We start from the raw sequence: 19,166 nt of genomic DNA on the forward strand, positions 1-19,166 counted from the left end.
CCTTAGGTTCAAAGTTACAGCAAAGAGAGGTAAAATCCTTCCAGCAAAAAGAAACATTTACAAGTTGAGAAAACAAACATAAGACTAACGCCTTGCCTGGCTAATTACTTACAAGTTTGAAACATGAGAGACTGATTCAGAAAGATTTGGAGAGCCTGGACTGATGTCCCATCCCTCTCAGTCCTGAGAGCGAACGACAACAACACAAAGAGCACAAACAAAGACTTCCCTCCACCAAGATTTGAAAGTATCTTGTCCCCCTATTGGTCCTCTGGGCAGGTGTCAGCCAGGTTTACTGAGCTTCTTAACCCTTTACAGGTAATAGAGACGTTAACCCTTAACTATCTGTTTATGACAGGGGTTAACGCTCTGCGGCTTCAGAGCCGGGAAGGGGGACGCGGGGTAAACGCTCTGCGGCGTCGGAGCCAAGGAGGGGGACGCAAGATAAACGCTCTGCGGTGTCAGAGCTGGGAAGGGGGACGCAAGATAAATGCTCTGCGGCTTCAGAGCTGGGAGGGGGACGCAAGATAAACGCTCTGTGGTGTCAGAGCTGGGAAAGAGGACACTGGGAAACAGACTTGCTGGCGCGTAGCGCTGTTGATATGTTTGCTTGAAACTAACCCCAAGAAACATTACATTGTCCGCACATCGCATTGTCCAGACTTCTGGTCTTCTGCTCTCTGTCTGCATGACAAGAACCAGGGCAGGGATGAAGGGAAAGCCCTCTAACAACATGCTTTTACCATAGGTTTTGTGTTTGTTTCCGTATCATAGCAGATACCTGTATATACAGTGCAATTTGCAGACGAAAAGGTGACGTGATGTTTTAGGTCTCTTCTACATAGGCACTTCAAGCATTGTCACCCCCCCCCCCCCATGCTGTGAAAGGAGGCTGGGTACCAAATATGGCAGTGTAAACAAGACGTGCTAGCAATAAGTTATGCCAAAGTGACTATGTCAGCTATTGGGGCCGCACAATGCTGCAGAAGCCCTGGGGTGGCTTATGGCTGGACTGAAGAAGTCACAGTGTCTGTGCCAAAGAACACAGGCTAGGATAGTGCCCTTCGTGCTGCAGGTCCTTCCTTGGGAGGGAGGAGTGCCTGGAAGACTAGATCCTTGGGAGTAAGGCCTTTTAGGTGTGCATCTCTCACCCTATCAGGTTGCAGAGGGAAGAAGGGGATGGAGCGTGGTGCCCAGCAGGCCTGTTGCAGCCGGAAGATGTGCAGTTCCTCCAAATCGATCTGCACAAGCTCTTTTTCATCACACTGATTGGGACGCAGGGACGGCATGCCCGTGCCACAGGGAAGGAGTTCGCCCGTGCCTACCGCATCGATTACAGCCGGAATGGGGAGCGCTGGATCTCCTGGAAAGATCGGCAGGGCAGGCAGGTGTGTGTGTGTGTGGGGGGCAGGTTACAGGGCTCCTATCCTCTCAACACAGCCTCTGGGCTTTCCACAGCAGTTGTAAAAGCCACAGACTTTGAATTCTAGGAGATACAGTCCCCTTTTACCTTTGCCTGCTGCCTGTCGCTAGGGCATCTCACTTCTGTCAGTGCCAAACCTTGCCAAGGGCTCTGCCGCAGGGCCTGAGTCGCCAGTCTACTAGGATATGCGGCACAGTTCTCTATAGCTGAGCCCCAAGCACCAGCCATTCCTCTCACCTGAGATTGAGGTGCCTGGCTAGCTCCTAGGCCCCACATGCCTGGAGGCTCAGCCAAGACATGTTGAAATCCAGGTCTGGCACCATGTGCCCACCACCTTCCCACTAGCCGGGGTGTTTCTTCTCCTCACCTAAACTACAAACTGCAGAGCCATCTTTTCTGCTGTCTTGAGTGCTGCAGGCCTCCACCCCAAGCACCCTTGTCTGAGGAGGGGAGGGCATACAGAATGGGGGTGGACTGGCTATTGATCAGTAGGTCAGGGGATGGGTTGGGTAGGATAGGAGGTATGCCGGATGCCTGTCTTTAAAAGAAGGCTATGTTGGTTATACTCAGGACTATTGCCCCTCTCAGAGCTATTGTCTCGGACTCTCTTCAGACGCAGACAGTTGGTGCTACATTAGTTACACCCAGGTCATGTCTTCAAGATTTTTTTTCAACACCCATGAGAACAAGCGACCGTTTTTTTTTCTCTTAATGTAGCTGGGATTCAGACATAATAAATGACTTCCAGATCCTGGGCCTGGTAGTCCCAGACCTTAATCCAGCTCTGGGTGGAATGCTAACTATTGCAGTGACATTCTCCATCGCTGGAAATGCTCAGCAGGTCATAATGAGCTGCTTTCTCTGACACTAGAGCACAGTGAACATTGATTGCCAGCTTTTGATTCTCTTGTTAATGAACAACATACATCCTGGATAACAAAAGGTCCTGCTGGTGGATCACCAGCAATCACAAGTCTCTTGCTGCTCCTTCATGTTGTCAGATTGTTATTATCAATAATAATTATTTTTTTTTAATTTATCATGTATTATATCATGAACAGCCTCTAATGTGAGGGAAAAAGAGATGTCAGCTGGTGAGGCAGAGGGTTCAGGGCCCCATCATGCCGACCATTCTGGGCCAAAATCATCCTTTGTTTAAGTCTATTCACTTCACCGGATTTACACCAGAATTGATTTTGTCCCACTGTCTCCAAACTGCAGAGCCCAGCTTCTCCCAAGCTCCCCGCCCCGCACACAGCAGTGAGGGGCTCTGCGGGTGTCGGAGTCAGGCAGTAGTGTTTTGTTTTCCAGGTGCATTCTCTCCAGCTGCATTTAAGGCCATGAGTGTATATTCTGCTGTGTCTGCAGCTGGTCACTTAAGTCATCCTCTGTTTCCAGGTGATTCAAGGCAACATTGATACATACAATGTGGTCCTGAAAGATCTTCGACCTCCAATCATTGCCCGTTATATCCGGGTCATCCCTGTAACGGAGCTGCCCATGACTGTCTGCATGAGGGTGGAGCTCTATGGCTGCATCTGGTTTGGTAAGGAACCTTTTCCATATTCCTTCTACAGGGGCTACCCAGGGTCCTGGGCTGCCTGTCCCCAGCACTGTGACGAGGACACACTGGCTACCCCACTCTTGCAGTGAGTGCCAGGCCCTTACTGCACCCTGTTGACCAGTGTTTGCTCAGATCAAGAAGAAAGAGGAAATCCTGTGGACAGAGAAAACGACAAGCTGCTGCTGACGTGTTTTCTCAGCTCTGTGGCCTTCTTTTCTAGATGGTTTGGCGTCCTACAGCATCCCTGAGGGAGGGACGATAGCAGCCCCTGGCTCTCCCATCATTTACCTGAATGACTCAACCTACGATGGCTTCCAGGAGCGCAGGTGGGACTGGCAGCCCTGGTCTCTCTCTGGCACTCTGCACCTTGTCTCCTCTTTGTCCCTGAGCCTACCGCTATACTTTTAGTCCCAGAATCCTTCTGGAATTGGCCACTTTGCTACTTGAGGGATGTGGTTGTTTTAATTCCTCTGGTGGTGTGTTGGGTAGATACTGTCCCTAAAGGGCATGCAGACCTGTAGTGCATCAGACCCATGCCCTTCTGGCTGGTGAAGGTTAGCAGGAAAGTACTGGGTCCATTGCTGGAGACGACGGGATGAAGGGGGTCTGCATACAACCGTTGTTATATGGCCAGCTATTGTCCAGGTTTTTGCCTTCCCCTTTTGGTTAAAAGGATGGAGGGAGTTGTGACAACACGGCTCTCGCAGTAGTTGTCTGCGTCAGAGCCCTGTGACCCTTGTCAGGCTGGGTACAAACATTGGGTTTGACTCCGAGGCTGCACTTATTGCATGGGTCAGCGATCTCCTAGCGATGGACAGTGATCAGGTCTCCTGCTTGTACTACTAGATATGTCAGCTGCCTTTGCTATTGTTGATCACTAATGTTGCTAATCCATCTGCTGCTCCATGGTGGGGGTGGAGGGAACTGCCGTATGGTTGAGGCTCAGTCTAGGCAAGACAGAGGTAATGCTAACTACAGCTGCTTCTAGGACTGAGGTTGTCTAACCACCACTGGGACCTCAGGATTACAACTTGGGGGTCTGGCTAGACCTGCACTGGCATTGAGGAGATCAGGTGATAGAGGGGGCAGTGGGTGGCAGATCTGTGGTCCAGCATGGGAGGGTACACCTGCCCTTCACAAAGAAGGCCTCTGCACGTGGCAGCTCCATTGTCCCTTTGCCTCTATAGCTTTTCCCTTTCCTCTTGTATCAGGGGCGGCTGTCTCAAACCGTCTTTGAATCTCACACTCCCGTTCTATCAGGGGCAATCTCCTGCACAGTCTTTCAGACTCCCTTTGTATCAGGGTGACCATCATTGCCCGCATTTTCCACCAACTGTGATGGGGCCCTTCACTCACTGCTAAGATAGCACCTCCTCCTGGTCATGCTGGAGAATAGCTCATGAGGTCAGCGCCCCTTCCATGCCATCTCTTCGGGTCAGACCTCTTTGCATGCCGTCTCTCCGTCTCTCTCTCTGGGTCTGCAGCTCTTCTCTCACAGCATGAGACCTCCAGCCAGATCACTCTACACATTTTCCCCTTCCAGGGTACTGAAGTCTTTCAGAGTCTCTCAGTCACTGCCCTGTGGTGCCATTTCCTCAGTGGCTGGTAGGGGAACCCAGGCCCTCCCTCTACTACAGGTTCCACCTCAGGGACCCTCTAGCTAGCAGTCAGTGTTTGTTCCGTTCTAGACTTTACTACCTTTCCCTGAGCCCTACCCTACCTTCCCCCCTCTCTGGGTTTACTAGACCAAAAGCACCTCCCTTCTCCCAGGGAGCAACTGCAGAGTTTCCCAGCCACCCTTCTGCTTCCAGTTCCCTGTCTTTATAGTTCCAGCCCAGCTCATTCCTCCTCATCTGGGCTGCCTGTCTCAGTCATGGGTTTACTTAACCACCTGATTCCCTCAGCTGTGGCTTGTGGGGTTAATTAGCCCCTTCTTGGTCTTCATTAACCCTTTCTGGGCAAGTGTGTGGTAAACACCTCATCAGTTTGATTTCAGATATTTACTTTGGATATTTTTGCACTCTGATGTTGACAATTTCTGCTTTAATGGTTACAAAGCTTAAATTTTTTGAATCTCAACATCTACTATCATTAAATAATTATTGTCTGATGCCCCATAATTTCCTGCAACTATGAACATTTAATAAAGAAAAAAATTAAAATGCTTAAAAATAAACATTGATATTATCCATCAGAATTATAAAAAAAAATTATAGAATCATAGAATATCAGGGTTGGAAGAGACCTCAGGAGGTCATCTAGTCCAACCCCCTGCTCAAAGCAGGACCAATCCCAATCTGCCAAGCATAGTTAGAGCCATTAATTTTAAATTTCCAATCATGTGAATCTTCCCACTGCGTTTCAGTAATAACAACTAGATCAAATTTATGCTCATAAACAAGCAATTCCAACTCATCTGGTTTGATACCCAAGCTCCTAGAAGTGGTGTGTAGGCAATTAATTTCTTCTCTTCATGTCTATGTGCTTCTTGATTAACGTTCTCAAAATCTCTATTTTGAGCTAAGTCCTCATATCTTCCCTCTGTTCATCCTCCCCATTTGCTATTACTATAACGCCCTCCCGACTACGCAAGCTAGCCTGTCCTGTGGAGATTGAGGCCATCCACACTGACCAGCCCCCTCTTCCTGTAGAAAGAGGACCAGTGATACTCTACCTTACCCTACACCACTTCACAGCCTGCGGTTCACTTCCACAATCTTCTGCCTTGCTTTGCTCACGGGACAGGAACGACCTCTGAGAAGATGGTTTGGACATTCTTCTTCAGTTCCCTGCAGTTATCTATAATCTATGAGTTATCCTATCATGCAGTGTCATTAGTGCCAAGATGCACCATCACCAGGGGATCCTTGACTTCAGAAGCTCATCCAGTCTGAGAGTGAGTAAAATACAACTCAGGGTAAGTACAGGTGGCAGAATCGAGCCCTATGACCTAGTCACCCATTATCAGTATTGATCTCTAGCATTCACATTTACTATATTTAGAATAAGAAACAATTATCTAGTGACTTCAGCAGTGAAGACTGGCAAATAAAAAGAGTCAGCCATCTTGGTGTAGAATTATATTATCTTGCCCCTGCTTGCCTTCCAGAAGTTTCTAGATTCCAGTAACCCAGCCCCTTTCCACACCCCAACAGTTCTCAATTCTCAAGTTTTATGCCTTAAAAAATGGGGTGAGACAGGTTTAATACAAGAAAGCCAAGCCAGTAGCAGATCCCTCACGAGAGCTTAATACTGCAGAACAAAGCTAAGCAGAGAGTGAGAAAGAGTTACTTGCAGCCTTGTATGCAATGAGAAAGTTTCATTAGTTTACTTTCAGCAATAACAGTCCTAATTCAGACCGATTACAAGCCTTTGGAGGCACCTTTTGGGAAGCCATCCTTTAGCACACCGTTGGAGAATGTTTCTGCAGCTCCAGAAGCACAGCCTCGCAGTACAGTATATCCACACAGACTGAGGGTCCTGGTGGAGACGACGTTCACAATAACCATCGAATCCCCTCCAGAAAAGGAAGACTCATTTGCAGAGGAGAGATGGATATATGCTGTCAGGTGGGAGGCCTGCTAGCACAGCAGCCGTTCAAGGAGTCACTAAAGGAGTTTCACAGCTCCAAGTAGTAATGACATGGCCAAAAGAAAAGAAAGATGATGTCCCTGTCTTATGAAGGAGCAGGGCTTCTCTTTGGTAGAGGAATAATAGTCATTCCTGAGTGCCAGAAAAAGAAATTCTCAATTACATCTTTCTCTCTCTATCTTTGCGGGGGAGGGATAGCTCAGTGGTTTGATCATTGGCCTGCTAAACCCAGGGTTGTGAGTTCAATCCTTGAGAGGGCTGTTTAGGGAACTGGGGTAAAAATCTGTCTGGGGAATTGGTCCTGCTTTGAGCAAGGGGGTTGGACTAGATGAGCTTCTGGGGTCCCTTCCAACCCTAATCTTCTATGATTCTATGGGTTTTATATCACTGCCCATCATCATAGTAGCCAAGGGATAATAGCAAACTCCATAATGAATTTCATGAGGTGAACCAAGACCAGAGCAATGGCTTGGCATGATCTGTGATATTGGGATTATCATAGAAGGATGTTCATTATGTGAAAAGAGTAGCCGCCATGATCCAGGAGAGCTGTTACGTTTCCATGCCGTCCATGAAGGAGAATTCCCACTCTAGCAGGGTAACTTTTACCAGCATGCTTAAGAACATGAAATTGGCCACACTGTGTCAGATCAATGATCCATGTAGCCTAGTGTCCTGTCTTCCTACAGTGGTCAGTGCCGGATTCCTCAGAGGGAATGAACAGGGCAATTAACAAGTGATCCATCCCCTGTTCTCCACTCCCAGTTTCTGGCAAACAGGCTAGGGGCACCAAGAGCATAGGTTTGCATCCCTGACCATCTTGGTTAATAGCCATTGATCGACCTATCCTCCATGAACTTATCTAGTTCTTTAGTGAACCCTGTGATAATTTTGGCCTTCACAATATCCTCTGGCAACAAGTTCCACAGGTTGACTGTCTGTTGTGTGAAGAAGTATTTCCTTATGTTTGTTTTAAACCTTCTGCCTATTAATTTCATTGTGTGACCCCGTGGTTCTTGTGTTATGTGAAGGAGTAAATATCATTTCCTTATTCACTTTCTCCACACAAATCACAGTTTTACAGATCTCTATTGTATCCCCTCTTAGTCATCTCTTTTCCAAGATGAAAAGTCCCAGTCTTTTTAATCTCTCTCACATGAAAGATATTCCATACCAGTAATAATTTTTGTTGCTATTCTCTGTACGTATTCCAATTCTAATGTATCTTTTTTGAGATGGGGCAACCAAAACTGGGAGTATCCTGGGTTTATATAGTGACATTATGATGTTTTCTCTCTTATTATCTATCCCTTTCCTAATGGCTCCTAACACTCTGATAGCTTTTTAGACTGCTGCTGCACATTGGATGGATGTTTTCAAAGAACTATCTACAATGACTCCAAGATCTCTTTCTTGAGTGTATAGTTGGGATTATGTTTTCCAGTGTGCATTACTTTGCATTTATCAATGCTGAACTTCTTCTGCTATTTTGTTGCCCAGTCACTCCATTTAGTGAGATCCTTTGGTAACTCTTCACATCCTGCTTGGTACTTAACTATCTTAAGTAGTTTTGTATTGTCTGAAATTTTTCAACCTCACTGTTTACCCCTTTTTCCAGATCATTTATGAATATGGTGAACAGCACAGTACAGACCCTTTGGGTACACCACTATTTATGTCTCTCCATTCTGAAAACTGACCATTTATACCTATCCTTTGTTCTCTGGTTTTTAACTAGTTACTGATCCATGAGAGGACCTTCCCTCTTATCCCATATCTGCTTACTTTGCTTAAGAGCCTTTGGTGAGTGCCCTTGTCAAAGGCTTTCTGAAAGTCCAGATACACTATATCCACTGGATCACCTTTGTCAACCCGTTTGTTGACCCCCTCAAAGAATTCTGATAGATTGGTGAGATCTGATTGCCCTTCACAAAAGCCATGTTGACTCTTCCCCAACAAATCAGGTTAATCTCTGTGTCTGATCATTCTGTTCTTTACTGTAATTTCAACCAATATGCCTGGTACTGAAGTTAGGCTTATCGACCTGTAATTGCCAGAATTGCCTCTGGAGCCTTTTTTAAAAATTGGCGTCACATTGCCTGTCTTCCAGTCATCTGGTACAGAAGCCCCAGTTAGTAGTTCTGCAATTTCACATTTGAGTTCCTTCAGAACTGTTGGGTGAATCCCATCTGGATCTGGTGACTTATTACCGTTTAATTTATCAATTTGTTCCAAAATCTCCTCTATTGACACTTCAATCTGGGACAATTCCTCCGATTGGTCACCTAAAAATAATGGCTCAAGAGTGGCACTCTCCCTCACATCCTCTGTGGTGAAGACTGATGCAAAGAATTAGTTTAGCTTCTCCACAATGGCCTTATTGTTCTTGACTGTTCCTTTCTCACCTCGATTGTCCAGTGGCCCCACTGACTGTTTCGCAGGCTTCCTGCTTCTGATGTATTTAGACATTTTATTGATGTTAGTTTTTGAGTCTTTGGCTAGTTGCTCTTCAAATTTGTTTTTGGCCTGCCTAATTATAATTTTACACTTGACTTGCGAGAATTAATGCTTCTTTCTATTTTCCTCAGTAGGATTTAACTTCCAGTTTTAAAGGATGCCTTTTTGCTTCTAACCGTTTCTTTTACTTTGTTGTTTAGCCATAGTGGCACTTTTTTGGTCCTTTTACGTGTTTTTTTTTTTGTTTGTTTTTTTTAATTTGGGATATATATTTTATCTGAGCATCTCTTATGCTTTTAAAAAGTTTCCATGCACTTTGTAGGCATTTCACTTTTGGGACTGTACCTTTTAATTTCCGTTTAACTAGCTTCCTCATTTTTGTGTAGTTCCCCTTTCTGAAATTAAATGCTACTGTGCTGGGATTCTTTGGTGTTTCCCTCAACAAGGATGTTACAAGTTATTGTTATGGTCACTTTACCAAGTGGTTCAGCTATCTTGAGCTCTTAGACCAGATCCTGTGCTCTACTTAGGGTTAAATCAGGAATTGCCTCTCCTTTTGTGGATTCCAGGAGTAGGTGCTCCAAGAAGCAGTCATTGATGGTGTCGATAAAATTTGTCTCTGCATCCCATCTTGGGGTGATATGTAGCCAGTCAATATGGGGATAGTTGAAATTCTCCACTATTAATTGAGTTTTCTATTTTGTATAGCATGTCTAATCTCCTGGAACATTTCACAATTACCATCACCATCCTGTTCAAGTGATCACTAGTATATCTCTGCTGCTATATGCTTATTATTCAAGCATGGAATTTCTATCTCTAGAGATTCTGTAGTACATTTTGATTAATTTAAGATTTTTATCCTCTTTGACTGTATGCTTTCTGTCACATATACTGTAACTCTCCCACCAGTGTGACCTACTCTGTCATTCCTATGTATTTTGTACTCTAGTATTACCATGTCCCATCGATTATCATTGTTCCACCAGGTTTCTGTGATATACTCATTTAATATCAGACACTCAAGTTCACCCATTTTAGTATTTAGACTTCTAGCTTGTATCCAAGCACTTATGAAATCTGTCAGTTGTCTGCCCTTATGTGATGTAATTGAATGGGACTCTCTTTCATTTGACTTTTTCTCTTCAGTTCCTGCCTGTACTTTATCAACTTCCTTCCTTCCCTCCTTACTAGGATATAGAGAATCTTCCCATTATAAGACCCTGTTTTCAGTTTGTTCTAACTTTGCCAAACTTGAACAGTTTTCTATGCTGGGTGTCTGTTTCAGGCTGATTTTTTTTTTTTTTTTTTTTTAAGTTTCAGCAAAAACAGGTCAACTGTTTCCAAGAATGAAATTAAGGAAAAATATGTTGTTCTGCACATGTTAAAAACGTCTTACAACCATTTCATTGAGAAGTTCTAGAGCTTCCGTGCTGTAGAGCAGGGACATGAGATTTTGCCGCCGGATCACCCTCATGCCAGCGAAATGCCCTTTGCAGTCTGTCCCCGTGAAAACCTGCTGAAATTTGGATAAGATAAAAGGCTCTGAAAAAAATCTCAGTTTGCAGGTGCTAAATAGAGAGTTGTTAATGTCTGACAGTTTCGTTATCCAAAAAGAAAGGATAAGAATGAGTCAGTAGCCTGGTGGTTAGGGAACTCCTCAGGGCAGGGGGAGTTAACACAAGTTCAAATCCCTACACCAATCAATATTTAATTATTTATACAAAGTGAAACAGCTTCAACTGGTGAAAAAGCCCCATCTTAGGCTAGCCTGGTAGTTAGGATACTCGCATGGGAGGGGGGAACACGGGTTCAAATCCCTGCACCAGAGCAGTCATTTAGATCTGGGTCTACACATTGCAAGTAAGTGCCCTATCAGCTGGACTGTAAGGTGAGTCTTGCCCCCTCCTCCTCCATATCAAAGTCACAAATGGTTTTGGGTTGACTGCAAGTGCATTTTTCAGCAAATAAACTATTAGTCTGAAAAATTGCCCTGGAGGTTGCTGATCCCCTTCCACGCACAGGTGAGTTCCAGGCACAGATCAATGAGACACAATCAGGCCCATATTGAAACTCTGTTAAGGATTTCCAAGGCATTAGAATAGTCTGCAGGAGCGAAATGTCTGAAGTATGTTATCCTCATTCCATAGGGGCTCTTCCATCTAAGAGGTTAACTCAGGTGTCCTGGAAATTCCTGCCCAAATCCAAAGCCACCATCTCTCAAGAGAGTCAGAGTTTGGGTGTGTTGCTGTCTACAGGCTGGATTTGGAGGTCCCTTACTCAGGTGTGCAGGGGCAGGGAAGAGACTCCCCTTTTGCACATCTGCACAAGGGTCTCCATGGTAACTGCCCGATGGCGCACAGGGACCGTTGACTCCTGCTCTCCCAGGGAAGGGGAGCAGGCAGGGTCTGCACAAGCCCCTGGAGCAGAGCCAGTGCAGCAATTTGTGCCAGCCCAATGAGAGGAGCAGACTGTGCACTCCACGTGCACAGGGAGCAGCCTTTCTGTGACCATCTCCCCAGCGCTGTCTCTTGGCAGGCAGCTCCACACGGCCCCCTCCACAGCTCAGTGGCAAAAATCCCGGGGTTGAGCCCCACCTCTCTGATGGAACTGAAATGTCCCTTTTTAGAGTCTCCGTTTTCTTTCTCAAGGGTTGTCCGTGGCTGTTTTGCTTTCACTGGCAAATGGTTCAGATCAGCACCCAAACTGCTGGCCTTGTCCCGTGCAGGGCTTCGCCCTGCCTAAACCTCTCAGCAAGAGAAAACTGCCTGTTTATTTTCCTGAGCTGCTTGTGTTCTGATCCACAAAGGGGCTTGACAGACTCTGGAAAGGCTCTGAGCCCAGTAATATCTTCTCCAATCTCTGCTTTTGCACTGACCGCTTGGCTACATCGTCTCATGCAGGAGTAGAGAAAAGGCTTTTCACTGTCCCTCAGAACAGAAAAAGCTGCTTTGGGTCAAGGAGTGGCTGGGAACGTTCAGGAGATAGTTAGGACTGAAACTAGGTACTCATCTCTCCAGGATGTCGTAGGTATAATGAAAGCAATCCTTTCTCAGTACTAAGAGAGGAGTAGAGGTCCAGTCCAACCTGGAAGAGTCTATGATTCCGTTTCAGAGTAGCAGCTGTTTGTCTGTATCCGCAAAAAGAACAGGAATCCTTGTGGCACCTTAGGGAATAACGAATTTATTTGAGCATAAGCTTTCGTGGGCTATCGCCCACTTCATCAGATGCATAGGCTGGAACATATAAATATATCAGCAGGAGAAAAAAATTATTTTGTAATGATAATCAAGATGGCCCATTTCAGACAGTTGACAGGAAGGTGTGAAGATACTTGACATAAATTTAATCTATTATCCCATGTTACGTATCCTCACACCTTCTTGTCAACTGTCTGGAATGGGCCATCTTGATTATCATTACAAAGTTGTTTTTTTTTTCCTGCTGATAATAGCTCTTTTTAATTAATTAGCCTGTTAGAGTTGGTATATGTGTATATAGATCTTCTTACTATATGTTCCATTCTATGCAGCCGATGAAGTGGGCTGTAGCCCACGAAAGCTTATGCTCAGATAAATTCGTTATTCCCTAAGGTGCCACAAGGACTCCTGTTCTTTTTATGAATCTGTTCTCTCTCTTCTCTGGTGCTTTGTCTAACCATGAGCCGTTTCTTGCTAGGCATTTGTATGGAGGTCTGGGCCAGCTCACAGATGGCGTACTAGGACTGGACGATTTCACGCAGAGTCACCAGTACCGTGTGTGGCCAGGGTATGACTATGTCGGCTGGAAGAATGAGAGCTTCAGCACAGGTTCTGTCGAAATGGAGTTTCAGTTTGACCGGCAGAGGAACTTCACCTCTATGAAGGTACTGCAGTTTTCCCCCTCTCCTCAGATCTTGGCTTTGTCTGTGTGGGACACAGGATGCCAGATTCTCCTCAGCATTCTGGTTCTGGGCTGATACCTCCACGCATGTTCTGTTCAGTGTTTATTTCAATATGAAGTTACATTGGCTCTGGTTCTATTTATTTGTGGCCTTTAGTGTATCATAATGAATTACTTTATGGGCAGAAATATTTGTAGAAACAGCTCATTTGAAGCAAATTTTAGAGAATATTTTGAACTTGCAAATGCAAGTTTTCTCACTGGAAAGGTGATTCTAAAAGCCACTCTCACTCAGTGAGGGTACAGGAACATACCAAGTAATATATGAGACACATCCTTCGATACAGACAGGAGAAAAAGGAAGCCTTAGAACAAACTGTTAAATTAAAGAGAAACAAGTTGCCAGGACAGAAGTTGTACCACCAGGAATTCTGAAAGAACTTAGAACTTAAGAACAAATCCGCCTAGCTGCTAAAAAATATATACAATCGCTCATTAAAATAAGATACTATAGCAGAGAACTGTAAAATAACAAATGTACCTACATTTAGAAAAGGTGCTGGGATCATGCCAGGATTTATACACCGATGAGTCTTACTTCAGTGTCTGGAAAATTGGTTGAAACAATGATTAAAGACAGAGATATAGTGTATAGATGACCATGACGTGACAGGGGAAATACAGCTCCGGTTAAGGAGAGACATGCCTCTCCTGTGGTACTTGGAGAGTGCCAGTAAAATACTTGATAAAGAAGAAGCAGTTTTTTTGTGTTTTCAAACAGCTGTTGGCAAAGTCCCATACATGTTGTCATTTGTGAAAGGTGAGAGTCAAGTTCTGTCATGAGTTAAAAACGGGCTAAGAGGTAGAAAACAAACAGTAAGATTAATAAAGATGAGATCAATTAACAGAATCTGGTACTAGAGTCAGCGTTTAGTATATTAATTAATCATGTAGAAAAGGGGTGAGCAGTCAGATGGGAAAATTTACGTAAATCAAAACTAGGGGAGACTGAAAGGAACTTCAGCGGGACCTGAGCATATTAGGTGACTGGGCATTACAGTGATGGGTGACATTCAGTGCTGACAAACGCCAAGTAATGCACTCTGGGAGGAATGATTTGTGTTGGGATCTACATTTCCTATAACATTTTAGGAGAAAGATCTGGGCATAGCTGTAGACATTGCAGTGAAAACACCTGCTTAGTGTGCAATGACACTAGAGAGAAAACTGTGAGGGTACCTGGGACAGGAAATAACATATAATTTATATAATGTCATTATATAAAGTGGTATGATGTCCTTCCCTGGAAAGCTGTTCAGTACTGGTCACCCAGTCTTGGAAAGATACAGCAGAAAAGAAGAGTCTAGTGACAGGTGATGAGAATGGTTAGAAGCCAATAGAGGCATGAAGGGAGATGGATTAAATTGGAAGGAAAAAGAGAGATGTTCTCTCAGACTCTGCCCACAGACCAAGCTTCCCTAGTTCGCTTGCCAAACCAAGACACCCAAACAAGACTCCACTCGCAGTAGCTCTTTGCAGTCTGATTGTCCCTTCTCTTTCTCCCATGCTTTCAATGACAGTGAAAGAGCTACATTGTTATCAGGTAATTTCAGTGAATGATCTGTGGCAATAACTAGGGGAAGTGTACATCTCTCCCAGAGCCATCATTTCAGGCTCATTCGTTCACAAGTTAAAGGGCATTTTCACAACCATTTACATTTTTTTTATTGAATGCAGAGATTCCTGAGTACAAGAAAAATGCAGTTAGACCAACTGCCCTGGGAAAAGTACAGTTAAACCAACTACCACAAACTGGCCAGCTCAACCCCTGGGGAGAGGTTGAAAAGTTTTGGAGTGTTTAAATAGAGGAGGGGATAAAATAGAGGTATAGAATAGAAACTAAGGAATGGTATAGAGAAGATAAATCATCTGCCTTGACACACCCTGGCTCACGATAAAGGAAGAGACATTTATGAAAACTGAAAGTAGAGACTTTAAAACCGATGAAAGGAAATGGTTTGTGCATAACTGACCTGTCCATTTCACAGGTTCATAGATTTTAAAGCCAGAAGGGACCATTAGGACCATCTAACTGACCTCCTGCTTAACACAGGACAGAGAAACCTCAGCTAATGATTGCTGCATCCAATGCAACAACTGGTGGTTGAGCAAGAGCGTGGCTTTTAGAATGAGAAATCCAGTTTTGGTTTACAGTCTTCAAGTGACAGAGACTCCACTGCATCTTTAAGTAAATTGTTCCAGTAGTTAATTACCCTCAGGGTTGATCTACACTATGCGTTTAAACCGAATTTAGCAGTGTTAAACCGATTTAACCCTGCGCCCGTCCACACAACGAGGCCCTTTATATCGATATGAAGGGCTTTTTAAACCGGTTTCTGTACTCCTCCCCGATGAGAGGAGTAGCGCTGAAATCGGTATTGCCGTGTCGTATTAGGGTTAGTGTGGCCGCAAATCGACGGTATTGGCCTCCGGGCGGTATCCCACAGTGCACCATTGTGACCGCTCTGGAAAGCAATCTGAACTCAGATGCACTGGCCAGGTAGACAGGAAAAGCCCCGCGAACTTTTGAATTTCATTTCCTGTTTGCCCAGCGTGGAGCTCTGATCAGCACAGGTGGCCATCCAGTCCCAGATCCAAAGAGCTCCAGCATGGACCGTACGGGAGATACTGGATCTGATCGCTGTATGGGGAGACAAATCTGTTCTATCAGAGCTCCGTTACAAGAAGATGAAATGACAAGCATTTGAAAAATCTCCAGGCTATGATACAGAATCCACAGCACAGTGCTGTGTGACAAGCGTAATGGAAAGCCAAAGAATCAAATGGACGCTCATAGAGGAGAAGGGTGTACTGAGGATCCAGCTATCCCACAGTCCCCGCAGTCTCCGAAAAGCATTTGCATTCTTGGCTGAGCTCCAAGCCTTTAGGGTCAAAAACATGTCCGGGAGTTCAGGGTATTCTGTCAATTTACCCCCCATCCCCCCCCCCACCCGTGAAAAGAAAGGGGAAAAAATCGTTTCTTGCCATTTTTCAATGTCACCGTATGTCTACTGCATGCCAGGTAGACGGGGTGTGCGGGGCTGAACAGCAGCATCCCTCCCCTTCTTTCCTGATGGCAGACGTAAAAAATGTGAAAAACCGTCATCAGCCCGTGAGTGCTCCTGGCTGGCCTCGGTGAGGTCGGCTGGAGCGCCTGGGTAAAAATGGAATGACTCTTGTCATTCTGGCAGTGTGTACAAAATGCTGAGTAACCGTCCTCATCATAGCAACTGAGCCTGAGCTCCACCAGCCCCCCACCCTTTCGTGTCTAAAGAAAGATTCTGTACTGCCTGGACTATCATAGCAGTGGGAGGCTGCGCTCTCTCCCACCCACCCTTTAATGTCCTGCCTGGAACTATCATAGCAGCTGAGGCTGCCTCCCTCTCATTTTATCTGCTAAAAGACAGTGTTTCTTATTCCTGCATTCTTATTACTTATACACAAATGGGGGGACATTGCAACGGTAGCCCGGGGTTGGGAAGGAGGGAAGCAACGGGTGGCGTTGTTGCAGGGGCACATCTAGAATGGCATGCAGCTCATCATTTCTGTGGGATCTCTGGGGTCTGACCTGGAGCGGCTTATGCTCTCTGGCTCTCTAGTAGACTTGCCCCATATCACGGCAGGACTGATCTCGTTTTAAGACAAACATAAAGAAGGGAATGACTCAGGGAGTCATTCCCATTTTTGTCTATGCACCCCCGGCCCTCAGCGAGGCAGCCAGAGCACCATGACAGCAGCCAATGGTACAAAATGATTGATAACCGTCTCACCAATTCCATTGCAAACGGTACAAAATGATTGAATAACCGTCATCTCATCGCAATTTACAATGGCAGACGGTGCAATAGGGATGGTAACCATCTCTGCTACCTTGCAAAGGGAAATGAATGCTGCTGCATAGCACTGCAGTACCACCTCTGTCAGCAGCATCCACTACACATACAGTGACAGTGACAAAAGGCAAAACAGGCTCCGTGGTTCCATGCTATGGCGTCTGCCAGGGCAATCCAGGGGACAAAGGGCGCGAAATGATTGTCTGCTGTTGCTTTCATGGAGGAAGGATTCAGTGACGACATTTACCCAGAATCACCTGCGACACTGTTTTTGCACCATCATCCATTGGGATCTCAATCCAGAATTCCAATGGGCGGGGGAGACTGCGGGAACTATGGGATAGCTACAGGATAGCTACCCACAGTGCAACGCTCCAGAAATCGACACTAGCCTCGGTACATGGACGCACACCACCGAATTAATGTGCTTAGTGTGGCCACGTGCACTCAACTTTATACAATATATTTTACAAAACCGGTTTATGTAAAATCGGAATAATCCCGTAGTGTAGATGTACCCTCAGTGTTAAAAACTTACTTGTTATCTCTAGCCTGAATTTATCTAGTTTCAGCTTCCAGCCATGCCTTCCATGCTATGCTTTTGTCTGCTCAGTTAGAGAGCCCTCATTATCAAGTATCAGAGGGTAGCCATGTTAGTCTGGATCTGTAAAAAGCAACAGAGAGTCCTGTGACACCTTTAAGACTAACAGATGTATTGGAACATAAGCTTTCATGGGTGAATACCCACTTCATCAGACGCATGTAATGGACATTTCCAGAGGCAGGTATAAATATGCAGGCAAGAATCAGTCTGGAGATAACGAGGTTAGTTCAATCAGGGAGGGTGAACATTTGATGGGCCTTCAGACGGGGCTTAACTATCATTTTAGCCGTCGCAGTATCTCTCCATAAATTGAATGTCCCCCCATTAACTACCACCCTCTGCTCCCCCTGGCGATCTGCTGGATCTGCCCCCAGCAGGGTGCAGCAGATCATGTGCACAGTGGTATGGGATGTGAATGGCTCAGGGTGGACATTAGATACCATCTCCCTCCAGAAGTTCAGTCAGTCAGGGCAAGTCTACATGATCAAGTACTTTGGACTTCAGGGAAAGCCAGAGATGTTAATTGGCCCCTTAGGTGTAGTTCACACCCAATTAACACCCTCAGAGTTCTCTGAAGCCCAAAGTATTTGACCATGTGTACACACAGCCCTTGCAAGCTGAGGTTGTGCTAAGTTCTCCTGTTTTTTTAGTCTACATAGGGTGACCTCAGAAACTGCACCATCTACTCAGGACACTCCCTACACTAACACTGGAACAAATCAACATACCCTTAGAGCCCCGACCAGGGTTATTCTGTCTACTACCCAAGATCCACAAGTGGAAATTTCCACGGGAGGTTAGATCATCCTTTAGATGATGCGCTGGAGGGGTTTTAAGTGGGGGACTGTTAATGTGGGGATGGCCAGTGGAGTCCTGTTCGTATTTCTTTCTGGGGTTTGTCTTGCAGTAGGAGGCTTCTGGTACACATCCTTGGCTCTGTTGATCTGTTTCCTGTATTTTTCTTCGTGTTGGGTGTAGTTTTGAGAATGCTTTGGTGGAGATTTTGTAGGTGTTGGTCTGTGGCGTGTTAGGAGGTTAGAAGCAGATGTGTTGTACCTCATGGTTGAGCTAAGTAGACAACGGTTACGCTGTGGATGTGCCCGGGATGGAGTAGGAGGCGATGAAGGTAGGCATAAGCCGAGTCCGTTAGGTTATTCGGATATACTAGGGTGGTTGTTAATTGACATCACGTTATTTGGCACCATGGTGTCTAGGAGGTGGACCTTTCCCGGTTCAGATTGGTCCAGGCTGAGTTTGATTGGTGAGTGGAAATTTCCACGGGAGGTTAGATCATCCTTTAGATGATGCGCTGGAGGGGTTTTAAGTGGGGGACTGTTAATGTGGGGATGGCCAGTGGAGTCCTGTTCGTATTTCTTTCTGGGGTTTGTCTTGCAGTAGGAGGCTTCTGGTACACATCCTTGGCTCTGTTGATCTGTTTCCTGTATTTTTCTTCGTGTTGGGTGTAGTTTTGAGAATGCTTTGGTGGAGATTTTGTAGGTGTTGGTCTGTGGCGTGTTAGGAGGTTAGAAGCAGATGTGTTGTACCTCATGGTTGAGCTAAGTAGACAACGGTTACGCTGTGGATGTGCCCGGGATGGAGTAGGAGGCGATGAAGGTAGGCATAAGCCGAGTCCGTTAGGTTATTCGGATATACTAGGGTGGTTGTTAATTGACATCACGTTATTTGGCACCATGGTGTCTAGGAGGTGGACCTTTCCCGGTTCAGATTGGTCCAGGCTGAGTTTGATTGGTG

General features: G+C 45.5%; 1 protein-coding gene across 2 annotated transcripts in view; it reads left to right on the forward strand.

Moving 5' to 3' along the window:
* The window catches only part of LOC116816114 (discoidin domain-containing receptor 2-like), a 158,926-nt gene that overhangs the window by 91,682 nt on the left and 48,078 nt on the right, over window positions 1-19,166 (forward strand). For both annotated transcript variants that reach the window (XM_032765159.2, XM_032765233.2), the window contains 4 exons: window positions 1,160-1,388; window positions 2,822-2,969; window positions 3,208-3,313; window positions 12,714-12,900. In XM_032765159.2, the coding sequence (XP_032621050.1) occupies window positions 1,160-1,388; window positions 2,822-2,969; window positions 3,208-3,313; window positions 12,714-12,900 (670 nt within the window). The remainder of the gene's footprint in view (window positions 1-1,159; window positions 1,389-2,821; window positions 2,970-3,207; window positions 3,314-12,713; window positions 12,901-19,166) is intronic.

Source organism: Chelonoidis abingdonii, chromosome 24 (assembly GCF_003597395.2).
Source record: "Chelonoidis abingdonii isolate Lonesome George chromosome 24, CheloAbing_2.0, whole genome shotgun sequence".
Classification (NCBI taxonomy): domain Eukaryota; kingdom Metazoa; phylum Chordata; order Testudines; family Testudinidae; genus Chelonoidis; species Chelonoidis abingdonii.